The sequence below is a fragment of the Sturnira hondurensis genome, unplaced genomic scaffold (assembly GCF_014824575.4).
Source record: "Sturnira hondurensis isolate 20B ecotype Veracruz unplaced genomic scaffold, ASM1482457v3 Scaffold0017436, whole genome shotgun sequence".
NCBI classification, from domain to species: domain Eukaryota; kingdom Metazoa; phylum Chordata; class Mammalia; order Chiroptera; family Phyllostomidae; genus Sturnira; species Sturnira hondurensis.
In genome coordinates this window covers 16,983,184-17,010,335 of record NW_028090067.1, presented here as the reverse complement: position 1 = coordinate 17,010,335, position 27,152 = coordinate 16,983,184, and the positions used below count along the sequence as shown (strand labels likewise).

The window sequence follows — 27,152 nt, the reverse complement described above, 5'->3', positions numbered from 1 at the left end:
TCCCCTTCCTGGACAGTGGGAGGGACAATGCTGGTCTCCCAGTTCCTGTGTCTTTGGCTGGCCTTATTGGGGAGGGATGGGGCCCAGCTCCCCACTTCTCTGACCCCCGTGTTTCTGCTTCCCTCCACAGTGAGAGCGAATCATGGAGCTCCGTGTGGGGAATAAGTACCGCCTGGGCCGGAAGATCGGGAGCGGGTCCTTCGGAGATATCTACCTGGGTGAGTGTGCTTGGCTCCTGCTCAGTGGCTCTGGGGCCCCTGGGACAACTTTGGGGACAAGGAGGAGGAAAGATGCCAAGATTTCAGGCTGTGAAGTTGGCTCTTGGTTCTGCAGCTGCAGTGGCATGGTTTAGTCATTTTGTCCCTAGGGCCATCCCTGGTGGGGGCGGAAGCGGCAGGTTGGGACGAGGCAGGCTGAGGGTTCCTCACACAGACAGGGCGGGGTTCCTGCTTGCTGTGCCGGGCAGGGGAGGGTATTTTTAGCTTTGGTTCCAGCTGTGGATGCCCTAGGTCTCTGACTGGGCGTGGGAAAGCCCGGGCTGGAAGAGCACCCCATCTCACATATCCCGGGAGGACGCTGGTGGACAGCGAGGCCAGGCTCCTGCCTGCTCCAGCTTGGCCCCCTCCCTGCCGTCCGGCCTCCTGGAGTTCAGCCCAGGCAGGCTTCGAAATGACGCAGGCTGCCCCAGCCACCTCGGGGGAGGCAGGGGTCTCCACTTTTAGGATCTCTCTCTCTCTCCGGATGTGCTTCCTGTTCGAAGTCTGAGTCTGTGCTCATTTTGTTGTTTTAAATGGATCCCTGACATCTCACCCCTGCCCTTGCCTGGGAGCAATAAAGAGACTCCTGCCTGTGAATGCCACTTCCAGCCTCCCAGGGGGCACAGTGGGGGGGCGGGGCGCACACAGAGAGGACGGTAAGGGTTCTCTGCGCACGTGCTCCTTGTGAACGTGCTTGGCCTCCCATCACAGCAGCGTCTGGAGACGGCCCTGCACTATCCCCACTTCACTCACCCAGAAACAGGAGCAGTGTGGTCAGGTCTCCTCCCCCAGGTTTCTCTCAAAAACTAGGAGAGGCCCTTATACCCCCAGTCCTCCTGTGAGTGACGTGTCGGGCCCAGAAGACAGTACGTGGGAAGGGGACATCGGACAGACCTGGGCTCCAGGCCTGGCTGTGCGTGGCCGTTCGGGGCTTCAGTGTCCCCTTCTGGAAAGTGTGAGTGATGGCAATGTCTGGGTGGCCCAGGGCTGTCCTGAGGCAGAAGCGACATGGCGTGAGGCCTGGGAAAGCATCGTAAATGGCGCAGCGCATTGCCTGGCGCCCTGTAGCTCCCCCTACTGGAAGCACGGAGTGGGGAGCTCAGAGCAGAAGGAAGGAGAGGCGCAGGCTGGTGCCCTTTCGGAGGTTTGTCTGAGACGCCCAGCTCCTCCAGCGGCAGCAGGCGCTGGGGCGCTTCTGGCTGCTGCCCCGGTGCCCGGCCTGTGGCTTGCCCAGAGTGGGAGTGAGTGAAGCCACTCCGTGGAAGAGCAAGGAGATGGCTGTCACATGCCTTGAAGGCGTGTGAGGCGGCTGCACTTCGGGCAGGGCAGGAGGAGGCTCGTATTTGGGGGCAGGTCCAGGGCCCCTGGTCCGCCTCTCATTTGCTTTGTGGCTCAGGACAGGTCACTCTCCCTGAGCCTCAGTGTCCCCATATAGGATGCCCATGCCAGTGCGACTCGGCCGTGTATGAAGGGCCCTCTTATCATGGAGGCTCCTGGGCTCCGGACAGAAGCCTGGAACCAAAGGGCATGCAGAGGCAGCTCTTGGTACAGACACACACCTGCTCCCACCCAGTGCGGGGCCTTCTTTTTGTTGAAGGGAAACCGAGGCCTAGAGAGGGGGAAGGGTAGGCCAGGGTCTCTCAGAAAGAGGGACCTAGGGTCGCTGGTCCATGTGGCAGGACCTCCCTGGGGCAGGACTTCCTATTTATCTAAATAGTTTGTTTCGGAAACTGGGGCCAGATGCATCCCCGCCGTACAGGCTCCAGAGTGAATTCTACCAGAGTTTGGGTGTCGGCATTTCCGTCACTAGCTGCGTGCCCTTCAGCAGGCGAGGGCCTCTGCCCGCCTTGGCTTTCCCTTCTGTAAAGTGGGGCCGTGTGAGGGCACAGTGTGCAAAACCCTGCATACGCTTGGCCCTGCAGTGGTGCCTTTATGGTCGCATCCCCCTGGCTCCGTCCCTCAGCCTCAGCTGGGATTTGCTGCTGGTCCTCTTGGGCCAGGCAGCAGTGGGGGAGGAACCTCTGGCCGTCTGGTCTCGCCGGGTGTGCGTGCCCCGGGGGCCTCCGTCTGACACAGTGCCCTGCCAGCTCCTTCCTGGGCCCCAGTCTTGCTGGCGTGGGCACAGTGGTGCTGGTAGGGCTTCCCTGGCTGGCCTTGCTGGCTCCCTTTGTTCAGCGCTCTGGCCACGTTCTTGTCGCCAGGGCCAGGGCCTGACTCCAGATGGCCTCCGCAGGTGGGGCTGGGTGCAGCCTCCAGGCCCTGCTTTCCAGGATCGGTTGGAGGTGAAGGCTTTGTAGATGCGGCCTCGAGGCCCGCAGCTCCTCTTCGGGCCGGTTCCCCGGCTCCTGGCAGCATTGTGAGGCAACAGCAGGAGAGTGGGGCCAGCTCTGTCACAGCCTCAAGTTGGCTGCTCGAGGTCCAGAGCTGGCCAGGCCTGCGTCCACTCTGCCAGCTGCTGGCTGCATGCCCTACGAACTCTGGGTCTTTTAGTCACTGGCCCTTGGGGGAGGCAGTGGTTGCTCCCGCCCGGTGGTTATGGGGATACTTGGTCCCCCACCTCTGGTCCAGCCAGCTTCCTGATTGTATCCATGTGTCCGTGTGGGTGTGCGAGCAAGCCCCAGTGTGAAGCCGGTCACCCTCTTCCCGCCTAGAGCTTCCCGAGCTTCTAGACCTTCTAGGGCTGGCCAGGCCCAAGGCCTTCTCCGTGTCCAAGTTTGTTTTCCAGACCAGTCTGCCCCCCCACAAGGGCCTCGTGTCTCATGGCCAGCCACCTCTGCCGCCCCGACCCTGCATTTCCCACTGAATCAGTGAGTTCCTCCCACAGGAGGTGGCTGCGCTCCGCCAGGCAGGGCCACAGCAGCCGGCCCCGGGCCCCGTGTGTGTCTGTGGCTTGAATGAGTGAGATGCCAGGGGATTGGAATACAGAGCAAAGCAGGGGCTTTTGGGGTGTAGTTTCAAATCCCAGCTGTGTTGCAGCCAGTTCTGTGTGACCTCAGGCCAGTTAGTTAACCTCTCTGAGCCTCAGCTCAGCAGTTGTGAGAATTAAGGGAGGCAGAGAAAAGACTGGGAGCTTCTTGACAGAAAGTAGAGGCGGCGGCGGCAGGGCCCAGTGGTGGTGGGACCCCACCAGCTGGGACCGGTTTCCAGCACTTGGTGGGAGTCAGAAGATTGCCAAACAGCTGGGCCCTTGTCCCAGAGAAGTTGTGTGGCATTTGACCTTTTGCCTTTCAGTCTCTACAAACACTAGGACCTGCGGGCTGGTGTCAGGCTGGGCTGGTGTAGGGACTGAGGGGGACTGAGGGGGATTGAGGGCTCCTACCCTCCACCTCCCACCTCGGCGAGGGCACTCTCCCCTGCACCTCTCCTCCCAGCGCACACCTGCTGGATGCTAAGGGCTGAAGCGCTGCCCCCACCTGGGTGGGGCCGCCATCAGCTCTCCTGTACCGTGGCCTTGGCCTTGGGTCTCCCTCTAGTCCTCTCCAGTCCTTGCACTAGTGGGTCTTAGCAAGGGGAGGAAGGAATTTTGTCCCATGGGGGACGTTTGACAAGGTCTGGAGACATGCTTGGTTATTTCTACTCAAGAAAGAGGGGGTACAACCGTCAGCTAGTGGGTGGAGGTCAGGGATGCTGCCCCACACTCTGCAGGGCCTGGGACAGCCCTCACAGCAGACTGTCCGTAGGGCGGAGACTGAGGAACCCTGCAGTCAAGCATCGGCCCTTGGCCCCCCGGAGTCTCGGGCCAAAGGCCAGGGTTCGCTCATCGGTTGAGGCCCAGTTTCTCCCCTGCTCCCCTCTTTTGTTGTTCTCTTCAGCTGTAATTTGGGGGTCCCTGTATCCCCTCCCATCAGGCCGTTGCACGTGCTGTGGGCCGTCTGGCGCAGCCCTGATCAGGCAGCGGGAGCCCTTGCGGCCTTCCATGCGGGGGCGCCCGCCTCCCCACCATGCACCCTTTCCCGTGTCCTTTCCGTCCACTGTCTGCCCCACACGTGCCTGGGGCACTCAGGCTCATCGCTGAAGCTCGGGGTTGGCACTGGTCGCCAAACCTGATGTTTCTTGAGCACTTTACAGTGTGTCAGGCACGTGGCTAAGCCGGTTGACACCTCAAAAGGCCTTAATGAGCTAGGTACGGTCACCCTGATTTATAGGTGGGGTGCCTGGATAGGAGGCGGCGGAGTCAGGGTTTGGGCTCCTAACCACTGTGCTCTCCTGCTCCTGTGCAGGCGGGGAGAGCGGGCAGGGCCAGCCCAGGGGACTGTAGTGGGCCTGGGCTACCCACCCTGCCACATCCGCGCGTCCCCTGGAAACGAGCGCGGCCCCTCCCAGCAATGAGTGGTGATGTGTCCAAAGCACTGTGTAGTTTGCCAAGCACTCTCTGTCCCGTTGCTCACTGGACACAGTAATCTATTTTATTTTCTTAATCTGAGTTTGATTTCATGTGGCTCAAAAATGAAAACACTCGAAACCAAAAGCCCAAACACAAAAACAAGTTAAGTGAAAGGAGCCAGCACAAGACCACATATTGCATGATTCCGTTGCTGCGAAAGGTCCAGAATTAGGCCGTCCCTGGAGACAGAAAGGAAATGAGTGGTTGCTGGAGCTGGGGGTTGGGCGGGGGGGATGCAGCGTGACCGACTACTGAGGGGAATGGGTGCCTGGGGATGATGAAAATGTCCTGAAATTGACTGTGGTGTTGGTTGCACAATCTTGTGAATAGACTAAAAACCACTGAATAGGAGACTTCAAAGGAGTCATGGTGTAGTATGTGAATTACATCTCCACAAAGGTGGAGAAAGAAATGATGGCGTGTAACATGGTACCCAGTGAGATGCCCGCCCTGCCCTGCCCACCCGATGGGTCCAGTGATTACTGTTCTCTTGCTTCTTTTCCGTGTTTGTGTATGCAGATACAGCCACACAGGGATACATATTATTTCTCCACCTTTTCTTTTTTTTTTTAAACCGAAAAGAGCATGTAGGATACATAGTGTCTTGTACTTGGCTTTTTCACTTCCTGCGTCTTTGAGACCTTTCCATTTCTGCGCAGAGAGGGCTTCCTCATTCTTTCACCGTTGTGTTTCGTTTCATGGACGGGCCGTTCTTTATTTAACCAGTCCCCGGAACGATGGACATTTGGGTTGTGTCCAAGCTCTCGCTGTTGCAAACAGCCTACAGCGGACAGCCTGCTCCGGGCCTTGTATTGCACCGTGCAGAGGTGCCCAGGAGACCCCAAAGGGGGAGCTGGGTGGTGCCAACTCAGCCCCTGCTGGCATTTACAGGTTCCTGCTTGGACCCCCCCGCCCCCCGGGAAGAAATGCCCACCGCCCCGCAGACCACAACAGACGTGGAAGTTGTCTTGTGGGGATGGATGGGAGGCCTTTGCCAAAAAAGGGTCTTTCAGGGTTGTTCTGTGTTTTTCTTCCGAGGAGGCAGAGCATTTTTTCACAGGAGTAAGCCATTTTACGTTAATGATATTTTTTTCCTCTGTGGAGGGTCCGTTCAAATCCTGTGCCCTGTTTGCCTTTGAGTCTGTGGTCTTGCCCACCGAGCTGTGGGAGCTGGTTATGCTACAGCGGCGATACAATAGCAGCCCTTCTCCGTTGAGAAGAGTTACAGTGTGCATTTCTTAGGACTTGACTTCGGGTGTTTTTGCCATGGAGAAGGGATTCCTCTTTTGGAGGTGAGGAAGCCATTTTTATTTTAATGGCTTGCAGATTTGAAGTCAGATAACAAGAGTGCCTACCCCCAAATTTAAAGGCACCTCTCCCTTCTTCTGACATTGCATTATTTTATTTTTTGTAAATGTTGATTGTTTTATTTTTTATTAAATGTTAAGTAAATATGAAGGAACACATATAGAATGTGTGCATGGTGTCAGTCACCCCCCACCCACACTATGCAGGTTGGAGGTGGACCTGCCTGTCACCTTGTGAAGACCCCTGGGCCCCCACTGCGCCCTGTCCTCTGCTGTCCACTCACAGAGGTAGCTGCTGGTGACATTTTAAACTGTTTTCTTTTGTGAAAGACATCTTACACGTTTATGTCCCTGAACTATGTACATTCTGGTGTTGCACGTTTTGGAATTGAGGCAGACAGAAATGTGCTTGCCTTCCCGTCTCTTCCTCTTTTTAAAAAGTGGAGGGGAAATTTACACAACACGAAATTAACCATTTTTAAGGTTTACAATTCAGTGCCATTTAGTACATTCCCAGTGCTGTGCAAACCGCCATTCGAACCTGGTCCCAAAACATTTTTGTCATCCCAAAGAAAACCTTGTGCCTATTGAACAGGCAGAGTCCCTGTCACCCCCTCCCCAGCCCCGGCACCTGCCAGCCTGCTCTTTCTCTGCGGGTTGACCTCTTCTGCACATTTGTGCAGCGAAACCATGCAATGTTATGTCCTGTGCTGTGTCTGACTCACTCACTTAGCATAATGTTTTTAAGGTTCATTGGTGTCGTGCCTGAAGTATTAGTGCTTCATTCCTCTTCATGACTGAGTAATAGTCCACGGCGTGGGTAGATAGTTTTTTTACTTGTGCATCCATTGACAGACTTTTGGGTCCTCGCCCCCTTTTTGCTCTTGTGAATGGTGACTCACAGTGTTAAGGCTGGTGGGCCACCCGGGTGCTGTGTGCAGCTCTCGTCTACCCCTTGTCACTGTGTCCCTCTGTATGACTGCATCACCATTCAGCCACTCCCTGTTGTCGACACCTGGGGTGTCATCACCATGCCCACCTTCGCCGTGTCCTGGGGCTCTCGTTTCTGAAGAGCATGTACTTGGGGGTTGGCCAGCTTGGTCCTGTGTGTTTAATATAAACTAGATCAACGCTGACTTGGCATCCAGAGTGGCTGTGCCAACTCACGCCCCACCTTTTTTTTTAGATACAGCCTTGTGGTCTGCGCGGGCTTCTCCCGGTGTGGGGTGTGGGCTGCAGGGACCTTCAGACGGCCAGCCAGTGGTTGCTGGGACGTCGGGTGCACAGCCCCATCCTTTCCCCAATTTGAGGTGCCGGCAGCATCCTCACCTATGTTCTCCCAGTGGCCATGTCCCTAGACTTGTGGTTTGTCTGTGTGGGGGCTGAGTCCGCACTGTTTCGGTTACAGCAGCTCCGGTCATGGCGGCCTGAGAGGGGACCGCCTCTCAGCCAAGCCCCCAGCCAAGCCCCCAGCCCAGCCCTCCGACTTGGCCCACCGTCCTAGCTAAGGGAGCTGAGGCAAGGTGCCGTTGGGTTTGATTTTCTGTGTCCGAGCCTCGCCCTGCTCCATTCTCTCCTCCGCAGCCCGGTACCCCACTGGCCTCGCATCTCTCCAGCTTGGTGGCCCCCACCCTCCAGGAAAAGTTCCCCTTAGGTGGTCTGTTAGCCTTTCGTAGCCCCGCCTGTCCCCCCTTGAATCTGGTGTTTATGCGGCAGCAGCCTGTGGTTCTCCAACTCACTGCTCATTCCTCACCTCCTTCCCCTTGCACGGGTTTTGGTCATGCTCGCCCCTCTCGCCCAAGCTGGGGGGTGCCCCTCTGTGCCCCACAGCGCCCTGAGAGCTGCCTGCCCAGCTGAGGGACCCTGACCCTTGCTTCTCCCACCCCTGGCAGGTGCCAATATTGCTTCTGGTGAAGAAGTTGCCATCAAGCTCGAATGTGTGAAAACGAAGCATCCCCAGCTGCACATCGAGAGCAAGTTCTACAAGATGATGCAGGGAGGAGGTGAGGGCCCTGGGACGCCACCCGGGGTGGGGAGCGGAGTGACGGGTACCGGGTACGGGATGAGGCTCTGGAGGCTGGTCTGGGGCGGGAAGGGCCTCCCCTGACAGCCCCGCCTCCCGGCCCTCAGTGGGAATCCCGTCCATCAAGTGGTGCGGGGCTGAGGGTGACTACAACGTCATGGTCATGGAGCTGCTGGGGCCCAGCCTCGAGGACCTCTTCAACTTCTGCTCCCGCAAGTTCAGCCTCAAGACGGTGCTGCTGCTGGCTGACCAGATGGTGAGTCCCCCGCCCGCCCACCCTGGCCGGGAAGCTGTGCGTCCTGTTCCAGGCTCGTCGTTTCCCTCGAGCCTCTGCTCCTCCATTGTGCCCCCCCGGCCACAGGGGGGTCCTGCCTCCTGCCTCTGGTGGACATAGCACAGCCCTGGTTCCTGGGCTGTGAGATTGGAGGAGCTCAGTGCCGATCCCCAGGCCCAGCTTCAGGCCTGCTGGTTCAGGAGTAGGTAGGGCCTGGGGCTCTGCCCTCTGGCGACGTGAGGCCCTCGATGGCGCAGATGCAGGTCCTGTCCCAGCGTGGGGACTGTAGGTGAGCTCAGGCTCTCGGAGCCCCAGTCAGCTCTAGAGAGCCTGCCCTTTGCTGTGTTGCTCTGGGGTCCCACACTTGCCTGGTCCAGAGCAGGCGCCCACTGACCAGCCGTCCTTTAGTTCCGAAAGCCCTTTATAAACTCAACGGAGAAGAACCTTGAAAACATGCAGGAGCATAGACATCAGGGCCCGAAGTGGTCCGTGGGGGTCTTGTGGCACACAGCTGTGCGTCTGTGGCCGGCCTGCAGAGAGTGCCGACGTCCTGCGGTTTTAGGCCGGACAGGTGTGTGTGCAGAGGACGGTGGTCAGCTTCTCTTAGGACACGAGACTCCGAAGGGCTGGGAAAGACTCAGCCACGCCGAACGGAGCCTGGGGTCTACCGAAGGCCGGGGCCCAGTCAGGCTGACCCGCCAGAGGGCAGATTGCGTGCATACGTGTTAATTCAGGGGGGCTTTTTTGTTGTGTTTTAACAAACTGTCCAAAGAAGGACCTGTGTGTGTGCCTGACTGGGGAGGACTTCAGAAGCCAGGGGATAAATCCTGTCTTTTGCGCTTCATCTCCATCACCCTTGCCAAGTGTAGGCTTTGCTGGTGCTCCCTCTCCTTTCCTTCCCTTTAATCTGGTTGCCAGAGCAACCTCTGAAATGCCTCTCTGACTCCGGCTCCCTGAGCCCTGGGAGGGTGTGGAGCCAGGCAGCGGTGGCTTCCGGAAGGGCCTGGATGTCTCTTCAGGCTTCATTTCTAGAGTCCACCATTGGCGTTTCTAATACCTTACTGTCTTTTTCTGACTCACAGCAGACTTAGTGAACTCCTTCTTCAGAGTTCCCCCCCTAATGATGCTTCCTCCAGGGAGCCCTCCCTGACCTGCCCCTTAAATCATCTTACATGGTGGCAGACATCTTTCTCCCCCTGCCCAGGGCAAGGACCATGTATGTGGTTTCCATTCTGACAGCCCCAGCCCTCAGCCCCGCCCCTGCCCTCCAGGGCCTGGCCCACGACACTTGGTGACGGCCCTTCTGGGCTACCATCGCCCCTAGAGCGATTGCTGAGTGACTCTTGATCTGCTCTTCTCCCCCAGATCAGCCGCATCGAGTACATCCACTCCAAGAACTTCATCCACCGGGACGTCAAGCCCGACAACTTCCTCATGGGCCTGGGGAAGAAGGGCAACCTGGTGTACATCATCGACTTCGGCCTGGCCAAGAAGTACCGCGACGCCCGCACCCACCAGCACATCCCCTACCGGGAAAACAAGAACCTGACTGGCACCGCGCGCTATGCTTCCATCAATACTCACCTGGGCATCGGTGAGTGGGCGAGGCCTGGGTAGCCCCCCGATTCCCCACGAGGTCAGGTCTCCCCCATTCAGAGAAGAGCTGCCTGCTTGACTTCCCTGCAGCGGCTGTTGGGGAGTGGGCGAAGAGGTTTCCCCACTTTTATGGGGTGGGAAACGCAGGTCACGGGTAAGGCCCTGTGGCCAAGGCCGAATTGGAGCCCTGCCTGTTGCAGCCTATGCCCTGTCCCCAAGGTGGGCCAGGCGAGGAGGCGCCAGGGTGCCGACTGCACAGGTGTGGCACGGACAGGTGCCGGCCCCGGAGAAACTAGGCCCGGAGTGGGTGGGGAAAGCCCAGCCTCAGGCCCCGCCTCTGCAGACGGAGTGATAGAGGGCCTGTGTGTTCCAGGGGTCCAGCAGGCCAGCCTGCAGCAGTGCTGGGCACACAGGGCCGCTGTCCCCTCAGTCACAGAGCAGGCCAGGAGCCCCAGTGCACCTTGGCCCTCACCCTGTCCCTCCGTGCAGAACAAAGCCGTCGAGATGACCTGGAGAGCCTGGGCTATGTGCTCATGTACTTCAACTTGGGCTCCCTGCCCTGGCAGGGCCTCAAAGCAGCCACCAAACGCCAGAAGTACGAGCGAATTAGTGAGAAGAAGATGTCGACACCCATCGAGGTTCTCTGCAAAGGCTACCCCTGTGAGTAGCCCGTGGGGTGGAGACTAGCCCGGGACCACTGAGGTCCTGCTGAGGGGAAGATGAGGCCGCACAGAGCCCCTCTTAGGCGCCCCTTGCCCCCGACACCAGAGCGTTCACCTTGGGCTCTCTGTCGTGGCCCGGCCCGGCGGCAGGCCTGGCCGCCACACCCTCAGCACCCCCACCCTGCATTCCTGCCTCATCTCTCAGGGCCGAGTGTTAGGAAAAAGTAGTCTTCCCTCCTCCTCAGGCCCCTTGGCTCTCTCTCACAGAGTACTCTGACACTGTGGGTCGCCAAAGGGGTGGGGTCTGCCCCCACCAAGCAGTTCTCCGCAGCACCCACCGGGTGTCCTGCCGCTCAGCCCAATTTGGACACTGTCTCCCTGAGATGGCGTCAGATCCCACGGGGTGAAGGCCGGGCCCTCGCAGCTGTTCCCCCACACTTTTCTGACGCCAGTTGCGAGCCCCCCCTGTGCCTCCGACTGATTGGCCAGGACTCTGAGGTTGCCATGGCTCCCTCCCTGAGTTCGATTAATTTGCCAGAGTAGCGCACAACTTAGGAAACGTGCACCAGTTTATCAAAGAGTGTGACAAAGTGTACAGACACAGGGGGGTAGATCTGGGCGGGTCCCGAGTCCAGGAGCTTCTGTCCCCAGGGAGCCAAGGTGTGTCACCCTCCTGGTGTGGATGTGTTCCCGGGTCTTCCGACCCTGGGGGAGACTTATCATGCCATCACAATTCATTATTAACTCCATTTGTAGCTCCCTTTTTCTTTAGAGAAGTTGGGGGGGGGTGAGGAGGGGCTGAAAATTCCCAGCTTCTAATCATGACTTGGTCTTTGGGAGGACCAGCCCCACCAGGAGCCCACCGAGTCACCTCGTTAGAGTGAGTTGTTCCTAACACACTCTTAGCTCTTAGAATCACAAGGTTTGGGGAGCCCTGTGTCAGGGGCGGGGCCAGAGACGCAGTATTAGAACAAGGGATGTTCTTATCACGTCGGAAATGACGAGCATCTGAGGAGCTCAGGGTGGGGCCAATACATCTGTTTGCTGTTACCTTCCCAAGGCCCCCCCACCCTACCCCTGATTTTCAGGGGAGGACATGGACGTCTTCCTTGTGTGGCTTAGGGCCCGTTGAGTATTTCCACCTGGCTCTCCACGGGCCTTTGAGGTGGTGACAGCTTGTGAACTGCGGCCCCGTGCGTGCCGCCCGCTGTTCTCAGGTCTCCAGCCCTGTCCCTCCGAGGGTCTGTGCGCAGGCCCGTCAGGGAGCCACAGCCAGCGGGAGGGCCCCGGTGCTGCTCTGTCTCCTCCCGGCCCCCACTTAAATGGATAGTGTCTCCAGGGACAGCGGGAGGGCGGGACAGCGGCCGGCCGCCAGCCCCGGCAGTACGGGCCTCACGGTGGCCGTTCTGTCCCGTCACCCCCACCAGCCGAGTTCTCCACATACCTCAACTTCTGCCGCTCCCTGCGCTTCGACGACAAGCCTGACTACTCCTACCTGCGCCAGCTCTTCCGCAACCTCTTCCACCGGCAGGGCTTCTCCTACGACTACGTCTTTGACTGGAACATGCTCAAATTCGTGAGTCCCCCGGGGGCCGAGGCAGGCTGGGGGCACTGGGCGGGGCAGGACCCCACGGACAAGGCCAAAGTGGCCCAGTGGGGGGCGGGGCTCCCCCGAACTGGGAGCTATGAGCTGGACTGTGCCGGTGACATCACTGGGGCCCCAGAGCCCCCTCACTTCCCACGCTCCTGCCTCATTGACGCCGACAGCAGCCTGTACTGCCGTGGTCAGCAGGGCCCAGGCAGGGCGCTGCCCCCCGCCAGACCCAGGAGCGCCTGGCTGGGCCTCTGGTCCCTCCTGGGTGCCCGTGGCTGGGCGTGGATGGCTCTGGCGGGCCCCCCCACTACCGTCCTGATCGTTGCCTACACTGTCTTTCTCTTGTTGTTCTGCGCATCCCAGGCAGCTGCCTTCACGGTGGCCCCTCTGGCCAGCCTAGACCCATTCCACGTGGTTTCTTTCTTCCTGCTCACGGGGTCCTGGGCCTTGCTAGGTGGCTGTTCTGTCTCCCTCTTTTAAGAGTCTTGGGGGTGGGGTGGGGGGAAGTGGTCGTCAGCCGTGCCTGGAGCTCTGGAATCTCACATCGTATGACCCGTTTCGCATCTCTTCTGGAAAAGGGGGCTTCCTCGAGCCAGGCTCGGCCCCGTGACAGCGAAGCTATCGCCCTGCCCCGCCCCTGGCCCTGTCCCCGTGCTGGGCCTGCGTACTCACCCACATACTGGTAAGGACCCTCTGAGGCCTGGCGTTTCCACAATTCACCGTTTGGCCGGCACAAGAGGCTGAGCCTCTGTTGTGCCTTCTCTGTCCCTTCCAGGTGCCCGGCACCCCTGGGCACCCAGGGCCCTGCAGATGGGCTGGTGGAGGAGGTGAAGGAGGTGGAGGAGCGGCCCCCCCAAACCTGCTGGCCTATGGTTTGGACTCCAGGGCCCCAGTTCTGATAGCACCAGGTGCGCCTGAGCCCATGGGGGCCAAGACTGAGGAGGTGTTTGTTCCTTGGCGTGGTGGGGTCAGTGGAGAGGGCACAGTGGACGAGGCCCGGCCAAGAGATACTTGGGGATGCAATCGGCTGCCCGCTGGACAGAGCCTGATGGAGGGATGACGTTCACCGCGCCGGAGGGGCCTGGGGTTGGGGTCCAGGAGTGATGTCAGCCAGACCCTATCGGCGGCGGCCTCTGTGTTAAGCCTGCACTCATTAAACTCACCGCCTGCACCGCACCTCGTCCTGCCTCTTTCATCGCACGCAGTGCCCTTGGCCTGCAGTTCTGGCTGCTGGGGGCCTCGTGCCCCTCTTCTCTGGCCCCCAGACAGTGGCCCTGTATGAGTTCCCTCAGGAGTGGGACAGAAGTTGGGCAGAGAACGGGGCTTCCACAGCCCAAAGGACCCCATGGGCAGGAGGGGCTTGGAGATAGGCACGGAGATGGGCACGAGTGCCCTTCACCCAGACCTTCCAGCTGGGAGTGTGGCAAGGGCCCGGGGCCAGCTCTCCTTGCACAGGGAGCCGCTAGGGGAGTTGGGGCACGGGCACTCACTCATTGTGCAGAAGGACATTCCAGAGTCCACTTCTGGGACAGGCTTGGCCTTTTTCAGGACAGCACTGAGAAATGGGGTTTGCGTTGTCTAGGCCGGTGTCATTCAGTGTGGTGGCCACTGGCTCCACGTGGCTACATGTTGATTAATTAAAAATCGATCAGAGCTGAAAATGCCATGTGTCCGTTGCATTTGCTACATTTCAAGTTCTCAGGAGCCACCAGTGGCCAGCCAGTGGCTGCCGCGTTTGGCAAGGCAGATGTGAACACGCCCATTACCGCTAAGTTCTGTGGGACAGAGCCACCCGAGAGGTCACCTCACAGAGCCCCTCACGGGACCATCCAGGTGACAAGAGTTCGTCTCAAGCGCAGCCAGGAGCAGCCTCCTCACCCACTACTGCCTCTGAAGTCGGGCCGAGTGGACACTGCTGGCTTTATCCTGCGCTGATCTCCGAGTCAAAGGCCATCCGACCAGATGAGGGGCACCTTTAAACCCGTCACCACTGGGGGAGCTCGACCACCTCCAGTCACCCTCTGACAGCAACACCTGCGACATGTGATGGGGACCCGATGTGCCTTTCGCCTGGAAGCCAGGACCCTCTTAATACCGGCACCCCTGCAAGAAGCCTTCTCGAGCTCCCAGCGGACTGGACACCATGCAGGGCACTGCGGCCTGGGCCGTTCTGCAGGAAGGATCCCACCCTTGACTGAGAGCTTCCTTCCTCGGAGCCGTCGCCCTGGAGCGCTCCGAGTTGGGCCTCGAGTCCCCGATGCCAGGCGCCTGGGCTGCTGCCTGGTTCAGACCCTGTCCCGAGGCCCAGCCGGTTGGCCACGGGGAGACAGCGCACACAGCACGGGTGGCAGTAACTCTGCTGTTTGCCCTGTGTGTGCTTGTGGGCAAATAAAAGCCATGAGACCTGCCTGCTGTGTGCTCCTTGAGGCGTCGCTTGGCAACATGGAAAGGAGCTCGCCTTCTGCCTTGGGGCCGGCCTTGGCCTGAGCCCACGGGGTCACAAAGGGCAGGGGCTGTGCACTCGGATTAAATCACTTCACGTCCCCACCCAGGAAAGGAGTTCTTGCCTGCCGGCAGGAGGGTTCTCAAGTGGGTGCTCCAGCTCCTATCGCCTGGGTTTTGCTGTGGTTCTGGCTGAGCCGCTCTCTCTGCCAGTCCGGAAACTGAGTGGCTGGGGGCGCAAGGGAGCGGCCTGGGGTCCGGAGGTGAAGCCTGCCTAGACGGGCTTGGGAGTGGGAGGACTGGAGATGTTCGTTTCTAGGATGTTCTGCTAAGTCCTCAGGAGTTGCAGAGAGCACAACAGGACTGGGAGGCAAAGGCCTGAGTTCACACTCAAGTTCTGTCCTCAGCTGTTTGGACACACGATCCCAGGGAGGTTGTGAGGCCTCTCTGGACCTCAGTTCCTCAGTTGGCCTGGCCACCCCCACTGCCCCAGGACAGCAGGGCCTCACCGGCCAGGTCCCTAGGAGACACACAGGGTTGCAGGAGCCGCACCCTGTGGCCCGTGAGCAGGCCCCAACTCAGCACGCAGCTCTCTCCTCCACAGACGCGGCCCCCCTCACGCCAGCCCCCTGCCCTTCCCTGTGGACGACCCCAGGACCAGCTAGGTAACGCGGCCAGACGCTATTCCCACGCCGTGCTCCTCTCTCTGGGTCTTGCCCCTTTCCTCCTGCACTGGGGGTGGCAGAGGCTGGATGGCAGGCCCCTGGGGGCTCACGCACCCCTTTTTGCCCCAGCCTACCTGCTCGGTGTTGTGTTCCTCTCTGGGGCTTCCAGCCCAGTCTTTCTCCAGCTCCCCTGAGTGCCCTTGCCAAGGCGAGCAGCTTCTGTCTGGTGCTGTCCCCGCAGGGCCTGCCAGGAGCCATTGCCAGGGATGGGGCAGTCTTTCGAAAAGATCCCTTCACTGGGAGGCCTGGTTGAAGCCCTGGCCCAGCCTAGGCTGGCCTCGTAACTCCCTGGGCCTCCAATCACCTGCCCTGCTCTGCTGGGCAACCTGGAGGAGCAGAGGCCTTTCTGTGCATCAGAGAGGCCAGGCTGGGACAGCCAAGGAGCGCCCTGGGCCATCCTGAGGGCACTAGGCCTCCCAGCCCTGGCTGGCCACACGAGACCAGGACAGAGTGACCTGCCTCCACCTCCCATGTCCAGCTTCCTCCTTCCTCTGGGCAGTTTGTGGTTCCCTCTCTCTCTGCAGTGTGATCGTGGGTCCTTCCCAGGCCTCTCGGGCTATCTGCTCTGTGGGGAGGAGGTTGGACCGGAGGGTTTCTGTGGTGCCTCTTCCCCAGTGCGTCCCCCTGGCCTCCCCCACCCCTGTGCCACCCCGCGGGGATGCGGGGCCCCAGAGCGCTCTGGCCTTGCCAGGCTGACCAGGCCTCCCCTCCCCTCCCCGCAGGGCGCAGCACGCAACCCAGAGGACGCGGACCGGGAGCGGCGAGAGCACGAGCGCGAGGAGAGGGTGGGGCAGCTCCGGGGGTCTGCGACCCGGGCCCTGCCCCCTGGCCCTCCCACGGGGGCCCCTGCCAACCGGCTTCGCAGTGCTGCCGAGCCTGTGGCTTCTACCCCAGCCTCCCGAATCCAGCAAGCTGGTGAGCAGGGACCTGGGCAGTGGGCGGGAGGCCAGGGCGGCCAGGGCGGCCAGGGCCCTGAACACAGAGGGTGACTTGGCTGGTCCTGCCTCACCCCCCAGGCAATACTTCTCCCAGAGCCATCTCCCGGGTGGACAGGGAGAGGAAGGTGAGCATGAGGCTGCACAGGGGCGCTCCTGCCAATGTTTCGTCCTCCGACCTCACTGGGCGGCAAGAGGTCTCCCGGATTTCAGCATCACAGGTGAGCCGCCCTCGCCCCTGCCCTCCTGTGCCTCACAGCTGAGCCAGGGCCCCCCAGGCGCGGAGTCAGGCCTGGCGGTTCTGTTCCGCACACCAAGTTGAGCGGGGACTTGGCTTCACTTAATCCAACCAGATCTGATTAGCCCCACAGAGCAAAGTCAGAAGTAACTTGCCTCGGTATGCGGTAGCACTGGGGTCCAGTGGCCGCTGCCTGGAACCCAGCCCAGGTAGGCAGCCGGGAGCTCCTACAGGGCAGGCTCAGAGCCCCCGCCCTTAGGAGGCCTCTGCAAGCCCTGGCTAGCACAGGATGCAGGGCTGGCTGGGCCTGTCCGTGGCCCTCTCAGATGCCGTGTTGGACTAGGAAAGCTGCGAAGGGGGAGTCCTGGCAGGGGTGGTCAGGAGAACGGCTCCGGTCTCCTGCCTACAGTGGAGAAGCTTTAGCAGGACAGGCCAGGAGCCGGGCGCGCCTCGGCCAGGCCACCCTCCCGTCCTGAGTGGCCCGGAGCAGCTGCTTTGCCTCTGAGTGATGTTCTCATCTACAAAGCAGCCAGGTCCTAGGGTCTTGGAGACCACACACCCCTTCCCTTGGCTCCAGGGCCTTGGTGGGGGGTGGAGTTCCACAGTGGGAAGAGACTTGGCCCCTGGCCAGGGCCAGCAGCTGAGCCCCGCCCCCCCTGCCCCCCCGCAGACAAGCGTGCCATTTGACCATCTCGGGAAGTGAGGAGCCACCACCGCTGGGCCAGTGTTCGCTTAGGTGAGTCGACGCGGCTGCAGGCGAGGCTCCAGGAGGAAATCGGTGCACTGGAGCTGCCCGGAGAGTCACCGATGGTATCAGAGACCCCGGAACCCAGGGCCTTCCAGGGGGTTTGAAACCTCAGAGGCTGCCTCTGAGCAGGCCTGAGCCGCAAGTGTCCGCTTTTGCCAGAATCTGCTTTCCCCGTCCTCGGGCCGGCCGGCCGGCCTCTACCCTTGCTTTGCCTTCACGAGTTCCAGGGAGTTGGTTCCCTGCAGAGGCTGAGCCTGAGGGCCGGTACCCTGACCTCCCCAGGGCGTTAGACTGGCCTCCGCTGCAGAGCTATTAAACCGATTATCAAAGAGCACTTAGACCAGGGGCCCGTGTGAGGAGTTTATCTGCCTTCAAGGAGGGCCCGTGTCCTCCACGCGCCCAGGAGAGGCCTTCTGGCCAGCCCGAGGCTCTCGGGACTCCATGGCCGCGTGAGGCCTCGAGGTGGGGGTAGCAGCTCTCCGCTCTGGTCTGGCTTGGGGAAGGGGAGGTGGCAGGGAGTTCTGTGGGGGGGATGTCGGGGGAGGTCTGAGCTTCCTGGGGACATGACAGGACACCCTTGGAAACTCGCTGCACAGGTGGAGCCAGGATGCTCCTCCCCTGCAGACCTGCGGCAGGAGGGCAGGGGAGGGAGAGAGACTGTGTCCTTTCTGTGGGAATGGAGCGCCTGCTGCGCGCCCTGGAGGGGACCAGGCCCAGAGGCTTGGGGAGAGGACTGCAGGAGCTGAAGAGGGTCTGGCAGGCGGGCAGCCGGAAGCAGATAAACCTCTAACCTGTCTTCTCTCTCTCGTTTTTAGTGTCTTCACTGTATTTTCTTTAAAAAAAAAAAAAACAACCAAAAGATGGGAGGAAAAAACCACTCAAAAGAACATAAAAGAAAAAAAAACCAGCACAAGAGCGACGATGGATTTTGTCTCTTTTTTTTTCTTTCTCCTTTTTTTGGCCAATGGCAAGAAGACGAGACGCCCTCAGCATGGAGGATTCTTGTCCCTTCACATTACCCACTGCCTTCAGGCCGCCAGAGGCTCCCCAGACACTGGGCTCCCGTGCCAGATGCCAAGGGGGCCCTGCCCCAGCTGACCAGCTGGGGAGCCACGCCGACAGCTGGGCTGGGACGGGCACGGCCTTGAGCCCCTTCCCAGCCCTCAGGGGGCGGCCCGAGAGGCCCAGGAGCGTTGGATCATTTGGTGGGTTGGGCGCAGGTCCCACCAGGCGTCTGGAGCTTCAGAACCGCAGGAGACAAGCACAGCTCCCACCCCCTGAGGCGGTGGTGGCTTTCTGTGTGGGTTTTTTCCACTGTCCCCCTGAGTGTTTGGGTCTTTCTTTGCCTGTCCACAGGGACTCAAGTAGTGGGTGGCAAGGCGGTGGGGGCCGAGACCCCTTTGTGTGTGTGTGTGTGTGTGTGTGTGTGTGTGTGTGTGTGTACGATGTGACCTGTATCTCCCAGGCCAGCAGGGGCCCACCCCACCTGCCAGGCCGGGTTTCTGTTCTTGTCCCCCAAACAAGGACACGGGTGCCTAGCAACCTCTGTGTCCCCCAGGAAGGGCACCAGCGCGCCCTTGCAGCCCCTCAGCCTGTCATCACCCTGTGGCAGCCCTGTCCCCCTTTCCTGGAGACTCCTTCGAGAAAGCATCTGGCTCCTGGGCTACAAATGAATTAATTCCCTGGTTCTGACCCTCCCCTGGGGCCCCCTCTCCTGTACCTGCCTCTGCGAGGAGGGGCCTGGGGAGAGGCTGGGCCTGGGATCTGCCCACCCTCCTAGTTAACACCCTTCTTGTTTTTGTTTGTTTTCCCCATGTGTGTATTTCCTAATTTATTTACCTCCGTTTCCCCTTTTTTCTTTTTCTTTTTTTTTTAATTAAAGAGCAAAGCTTTTTATAACTTTGTAATTTAAAAAAACTGAAAAAAAAATACTGAAGAACTTTGGGGGGAATTTTGTACTTTTTTCCTGTGTAAATATTGGACTTTTTTGAGCTTTATTGTGGTTGTTAATTTGAAGTAATAAAGTAGAAAAGCATAAAGTGACCCGGCAGCCCTCGGTTCGCCTCTCTGCTCTGGGGACGTCTCCCCAGCAGGCGGGAGAGAGCACGGCTGGGGTTAAACCCACACTTCAGAAACTGCACACAAACCGGGGGGGTTGGGTGTGCGGGCCGGTTCTGACCGCAGAGGGTGGGGTGGGGGCCTAAGAGTCCGCACCCCAGCGGGCTCTGGGCGATGCCCAAGGCCCAAGACCAGAGTAGGAAGGTTCAAGACTGTCTTCACATTATCTTGTCCACACAAGAATTCTTGTTAGGTCCGTTCATCTCTCTGCCCTCAGGGGGGAAACAGTCTGGTGAAATAACTGGGTCAAGGTCACCCAGCTCTGATGGCAGAACTAGGATGTGAACCTCCTCATTGACCAAGGATCCCTGCAAGTGAGGGCACTAGAGTTGGTTTCAGTGGTGACCTTGGCAGATGACCTTGGGTGGCTCCTTCATCCAAGCCTTGATACTGGGGCAGCCCTTTACCTGATGGGCTCTGTGCGGTTGTGGTGGGCATTCTGAAGCCCTGGGTATAGCTCAGAACCCCTACACTTCAGGTCCTTTACAGTGCTGGCATTTGACGACCCTGTGACCCCACAGCCTGGCTCAGCCTCATGAGGGGTCTCCTGTTCACCCTCCAGATGAGGTTTAGGCAAAGGCAGGTGCTCGTTCATGGCCTTCAGGGGCAGGGGTGTGTTAAGCCAGGAAGTAAGTGCCCTAGGGCCCCGAGTTGAAGGCTGTGAGCCCCAGGAAGACCTTCCTGGGGGGCAATGACAATAGGAGTCCAGTCCCAAACCGCTCCAGGCTGCTGGGGCCCCCCGCCCCCCAGGACCTCTCTAGTTGGACATCTGACATGAAACACTCAAGTATGATACTACCAACTCTTTTTCCCTTAGAATGTATCTCACTAAAGGTGTGCCATCAGAGTATAGTGCCCAGAAGTAGTTTGAAATTCCCTCCTCTGTATGGCCTTTATTGATTTCAGTGAGTTCGTGTGTCTGCCCCCCGCCCCCCGGCCCTGCCCTCTTGGGTTAATTTCAGTGTTTGGAGATTCCACGTATGAAAATGAAGCTATAAAAAAAGTTAGAATCGCTAGCCCTGGCCAGTGAGCCTCAGTTGATTGGAGTGAGCCGCAGGTTCGATTCCCAGTCAGGGCACAAGCCTAGGTTGTGAGTCGGGGTGTGTGCGGAAGGCAGCCGTCAATGTTTCTCTCCCTCGGTAAGTGAACCAAACAATCACCAGGAAGTTTTGCCCGGACTGGAAGGGCAAACATGCCGCTCAATGAGTCATTTTCATTCATGCAGCAAACATTGGTTGGGCTCATGTGGGTGCCAGGGTGCCAGGCTCTGGGCTGAGGAGGGGCGAGCTGCAGGGGTGAGAGTGGGGAGCACAGGGTGGGAGGCCATAGGGCCAGCTTGGCCCCTCTGTGACCCCAGGCGTTATCTAGGTCTCAGTTTTCTCCTCTGTGCAGTGGGGTCATACGTGCTGCAGATGGCAGTAGTCCGATTCATTAAGAGCCCACCATGCCCGGACCTGCCCCCAAGCCTGTGCTCATAAAAACCCCGAGGCAGGGGTATTGCGATGCCCATTTTACAAATGGGAACGCTGAGGCACAGGGAGGGCTGTCTGGCTCCACAGCCCATGGAGTGCTCAGCAGTGGTAACTACATATTTCTTAAGAAAATGTTTTTTCCATCCCTGCCTGGTGTGTGGCTCAGTGAATTGAGCACCAACCAGCCTGTGAACGGTAGGGTTGCAGGTTCGATTCCCATTGAGGGCACATGCCTGGGTTGCAGGTCCGGTCCCCAGTTGGGGGTGCATGAGAGGCAACCAACAGATGTTTCTCTCCCTCCCTTCCTCTCTAAAAATTAAGGAAAACTGAAAAAAATTTTTTTTCAGTTCCAGCTGATGTTCAGTACTATGTAGTTTCAGGTGTACAGTGATGAGACATTTATATAACGTGCCAAGCGATCCCCCTGATAAGTCTGGTAGCCGCCTGGCCCCTTGCGGAGCTGTTACAGTGTTGTTGACCGTGTTACCTCTGCTGTATTTTGCATCCCCGTGACTGTTCATTTGTACTTCTTCATCCCTTCACCTTTGGTAACTACTGTTTCAAACACAGGGTGTGGTCTTGGCTTCCAGGGGCTCACAGTCTCATCTGGGGTAAGATTCAGACTAGCACAGGGCTCATCCCGATTCCAGTGGGAACTGGGAACAGAGAAGGGAGGGACTGCGTCTGGTGTCATCAAGGGAGGGGTTTCAAAGATCTTTGACCTGAGCCTTGAAAGGGGACTTGGCTCGGGTGGGGGGCAGTCATTCGAGCAGAGGAAAGACCGCCACGTGCAAAGGTCCAGAGGTACAAACTACTTTGATATACCCGCAGTTGCAAGCACAGGGGAGGGAGATATTCACAGCAGCCAGCGTAGAGGAGGCAGAAGCCGAGTGGACTCACCTGGCTTCCATCTTCCAGGACCTGCACTGTGGAAGCCATTGATGGGGGGAGAGGGCGCGATGGTTGTGGACCTGAAGAATGCCATATGGCAACAGTGGGCAGCGAGCCTGGAGGAAGGAGAAAGTCGGGGAAAAGGGTGAGAAAGCCAGGGCCTCAACCCGGGCAGGGGCATCCAGAGGGGAGGGTGATCGAACCGCTTCAGAACACACTCTTCTTGGCCCACTGAGAGAGAGGAAGGAACCCCGGGGCTCTGTGGTTGCCGGGCGGGCGGCCGGGCACCTGGGTGCATCGCAGGGGGAGTGGTGCATTCTTGGCTCCAAACCCAGGAGGGGTGGCCAGCCAGGGAGGAGCAGGGCTGTGAGGGCCGGGCATCAGGAAGGAGGGCGTGCTGACCAGCCTCAAACCGCAAAGCAGTGGAAAGGGGAAGGGCAGCAAGAAGCAGCCCTGGCTGATCATTTTTGCCCCAGGACCTTGCCTTCCTAATTGACATATAATTCAGAGAGATGCACACCTCTCGAGCGTCCAGCCCCACACAGCTTTTCGCCGGTTTCTGTGCCTATGTACAGTCGCTGCCTGATGGAGGCGGGGGCTGCCGACGGGTTTCCTCGTGGCCCTTCCTGGGCAGCACTGCCGCCCCCACCCCCACACAAGACACCGCTCTTCTGAATTCTCCCGGCAGGTGACCTCCTGACTCTGGGGGAGCTCGGAGGAGGAAGTGAGAAGGGAGGCCCCTGGGCGCAGGAGGGTGACAGGAAGAGGAAGGCCTGAGCAGGCAGACACCCCAATTTGGGCCGCTGGTAGGAGGGGGCCTGAGAGGCTCCCAAGTATTTGGAGGCCTAAGAGCCCTGGAGGGTGGGTGTTAATGACGGGGCAGCAGGAGGTTTGGAGGAGGGGTCAGGGGAGACAGGGAGAACTCCTTCGGGGACACGGGGCGGGGCTGAGCTTCGGAACTCGATTCAGTTGCTTCCACCTGCAAAAAATACAAGTCCCTCACGTCACTGGGCTGCCCCCTCTTAGGTGGTGGCATCCGCTCCCCATTCCTGCCTGCATTTTGAGGTCCCGCCCCCAGGGCCGGCTCCAGTGGGACCACTGCTGCACAGCGCCTTCCCCTCCCCTCCCCCACCCACACTCCAGTTCAGGAACAGATAGGGAAATGGCAGCTGGGAAGGCTGAGCCCACACCTCGCATCGCAGGCGGCCCCAGAAACGTATTTAATCATCTGGAGGAATAAACACACTCCAAGGTCCAGCCTGGCACTGCCCAGTCCCCAGACATCTAAGATTTGCTCTAGCCACATTTCTCTGGGGCCCCGTCTCCCTTCCAATACATGGGCTGGTGAGGGAGAAGAGGTCTGGTGTGCAGCCTAAATGTTGCCATGGCGACACTGCACCTTCGCTGCTCCTCCTCCTCCTCCTCTTCCTCTGGCCTGCTCCGGGCCCCCACTTCCCTCATCCTAGTCTTGGGGCGCCAAGAGAATCTTTCTGTCCTCCTGGCTGTCTTTGTAAGGCCATATCTCAGAGCCCACTGAGGTGCAGGAAGCTGCACATCCAGAGCCCGGCTTCACCGAGGCTGCAGCCCACCCAAGAGAGGCTGATGGGATGGGGGTGCAGGCCATTCAGCAGCTACCGGGAGGAGAGCAGAGGTTCCCAGCCCCGGGGCCCCTTTAAGGAAGCCCCCTACCCCCTACCTCACCACAGGTCCCCCAAGACAGTCACTGGGGCTCCTGCAGGCCCTTGGGAGAATCTCAGGTAATTATACCTCCTAAGGCCTTTCATCCCAGCATCTTCAAAGCACCGTGACTAAGGTAGGGCCCCTTTGAAGTCATCCCAAATCACTGGGGCCCACAGCCTGGGACACCCAGGCCTCTTGCTTCCTGCTCCACTCCCCTCCTCCCTCTGATTAAAGCCTCTTTGAGAAACCCCTGGCCGCTGTCTCCCCAGCCCCCCCGCATGCCCCTGAGCAGCGGCTGACCTCCCTTTCCCCAAGCCAGTGCCTCAGGATAGGCGGTGCAGCCCGGGATTCCCTGGGGAATCTGAGACGCCTTCCCAGTGGCTCCGAGGAAACTGGCAGCACCTCCTTCTCTCCGGCCCAACTTCTTTGGCTCGTTTGTTTCGGCTGCTAAGCCGGAAGGGGAGCTCCTCTCACCCGTTTCAGGTGCAGGTGCGTGTGTGTGACAGACGAAACGGAAGCTCCCCCTCGCTGTGTCTCATGCTGTCTCTCACAGCACCCTGCACACCGTCGCCAGCCTCGTCCCTGAGTCACATACGTGCCTCTGATGCACCCTCCAGAATGGCCTTGCTCTGCCTGCTGACAGCCACTGGGGCCCTGAAGGTTGCCACCCCACCAGGAGGGACTGCAAGTGGCCAGAAGCATTTTCTCTTTGTGCTTGATTTTCTTAGTCCCTGTGGGGGCCGATGTGGGTCCTGGGTTCATTTACCAAACACCCACGGAGGCCTCCTGTTTGCCAGGCTGCTCAAGGTGTGTTTTAGCCAAGTAATAATGCCTCTCTGTGCCTGTTTCCTCATCTGCCTAATGGTAGTCACTCCTGCTTGCTGAAATAATAAAGAGGTTAGTGCATGGCCTGCACATAGTAAACGCTCAAAAAATAGTGGTGAAGACGCAGACACTAATGCTAGCCCTGTGCGTCAGCTTCTGGGAATGTAGAGATGATGAAGAGCTCGTCCTTGTTTGCCCTCTGTGCGCGTACCCAAGGACCACGTGTAAGGCCTCAAATCCGGCTCTGCCTTGTATTTCCTCGTGTTCCTAATGCTCTTTTGTTTAACTCAGTTTAAATTGGGTTTTTGTCCATTGCCAGCAAAAGGGTCTAATTCAGGTAGGAAGTTAGTCGGGTCCTCAGTGGTTGTGTTTACAGCACAGCTGTCAGCTGTGGGCAAGGTCCTGGGCTAACACGGTTATGCACGTTGATGGGGAAACTGAGACTCCGAGAGGCATGGCCACGTGCCTGGAAGCATATTGCTAGGAGGCAATGGAGCTGGGCCTGTGCTCTGCCCACCACACCACACGCTGCCTCTCCAGGGCACTGGGCCAGAGGTCCCTCGGTGTCCTCGGAGACGAGAGGGAGACACAGAGGCGGCAGGTAAATGGATCTGGAGAGCCCTGGGCTTCCAGCCACTCATCGGCTTGCACAGCTGAAGCCTCAGCTCTTTCCTCTGTGCTCCACTGCCAGGTGCCAGGAGTGGATTATGGATGCTGAGAGAATGCATCTTGGTCCCTACCCTTGAGAGGTCCTCAGTCTGGTGGGGAGACAGGTGAATCAGATGAATTATGATGCACTAGTAAGAAAAAGGCATTTCTTGTTTAAAAACAAGAAATCATGTTTTTAAATATGTTTTTAATGTGTTGATTTTTTTAGAAATGGGGGAGAGACATTGACTAGTTTTTCTACTTATGTATGCACTCATTGGTTGATTCTTTTTTTAAAGATTTTATTTATATATTTCTGGAGAGAGTGGAAGGGAAGGAGAAAGAGGGGGAAAAATCAGTTTGGTTGCCTCTCATACGCCCCCTACTGGGGACATGGTTTGTAAATCCCCTTACTGGGGATCGAACCCACAGCCTTGGTGTATTGGGGATGACGTTCTAACCAACTGAGCAACCCGGCCAGGGCTCTTATAAGTTTTAGAGAAAACTATTCTTTTTTCTTACTTTGTAATGTAAAGTAAATTATTCTTTTTCTTTTGAAAACATTGCATGCTTTTGCAAACATATTTTGAAAAATACAAAGAAACAGGGGGCAGGGGGAAGACATTTCCTTCTATTTCTTTCCAATTTTTCTTCTAAGTTTTTTTTTTTTTAGAACAGACTTCAGACCAGGCTGTCATTGCAAGTTTATGACTGCTTTTTTTCCCCCAACTCCATGCTATTCTTAATCGCTTCCTCATGTTATTTGAAATGTGTAAAGAGGCTATTTTAATATCTATGCATGCCATTGTGAGGATCTACCATAATTTACTTAAATGTTATTTGATAAACTTCTGAGTATTTCCTTTTTTTTAATTAGGAAGAAACGAATCTAAAGAGAATGGGAGAGGTGAGGATCAAGAAGGAACCAACGATACCTGACTGCTGGGGGTAGAAAAAGGTGGCAGTAGCCAGCGGGCAGGTGTACAGGTAACAGGTGGGCTGCAGAATTGTTGCAACTGTCCAGAAGTAAGGAGATCCGAACCAGGCAGTGGTCCCAGGCTTGGAGGGGAGAGGGGACCAAGGTGAGTAGCAAGTTTGACCCTGGATGGATGTGCAGTTGCACGTTACATGCCGGGGGTCAGGGGGCTGGTGGGAGTTAGAAGAAGCGGGTAGATGTTTGTTTTCATTTTGGAAAGCCTTGGGGAGAGGGTTGGGAAAGGCAGGAAGCAAACATCCAGGGGGTCCCAGTGCCACCTGCTGACCAGCTCTGTCTGTCACTTGGGCCAGGTGACTTTCGTTTTTGAGCCTCCTCTGGCAATACAAGCCTAAAAATACTCACCACCTGCCTCAGCCCCACCAGCCTGGGGCCGCTGTAAGCTGAGACCCAAGAGCTCTCTGGAAGATGAGTGGGGCTAAGAACCTGAATGCGGGTGCAGCTTGGCCTGGCTGCTCTGGAGGGAATGTCAAAGTCTGTCCCGTTTGTAAGCTTTCTGCGTAAATATGGTGATAGCTGAGCTGAACACTTTGCCACGGAGGGGCCTGTGTGTAAGGCAGGAGAGCTGGGAAGTCGTAAACAAAAGATTGCCAAGCAACTGATAAGATAAGCCTAGTTGGTGTGTTGGGTTAGCCCTGAGCAGCTTCCCACTGGGGTGTGGGAAGGGATTTCCTACAGGACTCCTTAAAGAGAATCTTTGTGCATGCCTCCAACACTCTCTGAGCATGTTGTCTACACCAGTCCTTATACTAAATACTGGGCTTACAGCAGGAAACAAACGGCAAAAGTCTTAGTCCTCATAGACCTTATGTTTGACTAGCTGAAGTCCAATGGTAAAACAGGCACATGACATGTTATGGTAGAAATGAAGTGATATGGGGGGAAAATTGAGCTTCTGAGGGGTTTGGCAGTTTTACTAGGGTCGCGAGGGTGGGCCTGAAGTAGTGAACATTTGAGCAAACCCTGAAGAAGGTGAGAGAGGGACCATTCGGATATCAGAGGGAACAGTGATCCCAATAGAGGGAACAGCCAGTGCAAAGGACTGGAGCTGAGTGTGCTTGGTTTGTTCGAGGAACCATAAGGCCAGTCAGTATGGAGGGAAAGAAGAGGGTAACGAGGTCAGAAATGCCTGAGTCGGTAGAATGTCAGATCAGGCAAGACTCTGTAGAGACTGGTAGTGCTTTGGGCTTTTACTCATAGTGAAGTGGGGAGGCAATGGAAGGTTCTGAGCAAAGAAGTATCACGTTCTGACTTAGATACAAGAATCTCTCTGGCTCCTATACTGACATACACTAGGGCAGGAGGCGAGGATAGAAAACTGAAACAAGTTAGGAGAGCA

General features: G+C 58.0%; 1 protein-coding gene and 1 long non-coding RNA gene across 6 annotated transcripts in view; one reads left to right on the top strand and one right to left on the bottom strand.

The window, feature by feature from the left end:
- Nucleotides 1-18,040, top strand: part of CSNK1E (casein kinase 1 epsilon) — a 30,234-nt gene extending 12,194 nt beyond the window's left edge. For 2 of the 5 annotated variants that reach the window (XM_037068042.1, XM_037068041.1), the window contains exons 2-7: nucleotides 131-218; nucleotides 7,841-7,951; nucleotides 8,079-8,227; nucleotides 9,611-9,839; nucleotides 10,331-10,501; nucleotides 11,931-12,669. In XM_037068042.1, coding sequence (XP_036923937.1) covers nucleotides 143-218; nucleotides 7,841-7,951; nucleotides 8,079-8,227; nucleotides 9,611-9,839; nucleotides 10,331-10,501; nucleotides 11,931-12,577 — 1,383 coding nt within the window. In that variant the 5' untranslated portion in view covers nucleotides 131-142 and the 3' untranslated portion in view covers nucleotides 12,578-12,669. The other 3 variants (XM_037068043.1, XM_037068045.1, XM_037068046.1) reach the window with 3 other exon arrangements.
- Nucleotides 18,041-21,590: 3,550 nt separating this feature from the next.
- Nucleotides 21,591-26,363, bottom strand: LOC119002516 (uncharacterized). Its single transcript, XR_005069756.1, has 3 exons — nucleotides 26,159-26,363; nucleotides 25,755-25,878; nucleotides 21,591-21,782 (listed from the first exon to the last, which is right to left on the bottom strand). It is a non-coding gene; the product is annotated as an uncharacterized LOC119002516 (long non-coding RNA).
- Between the last annotated feature and the right edge of the window lie 789 nt (nucleotides 26,364-27,152).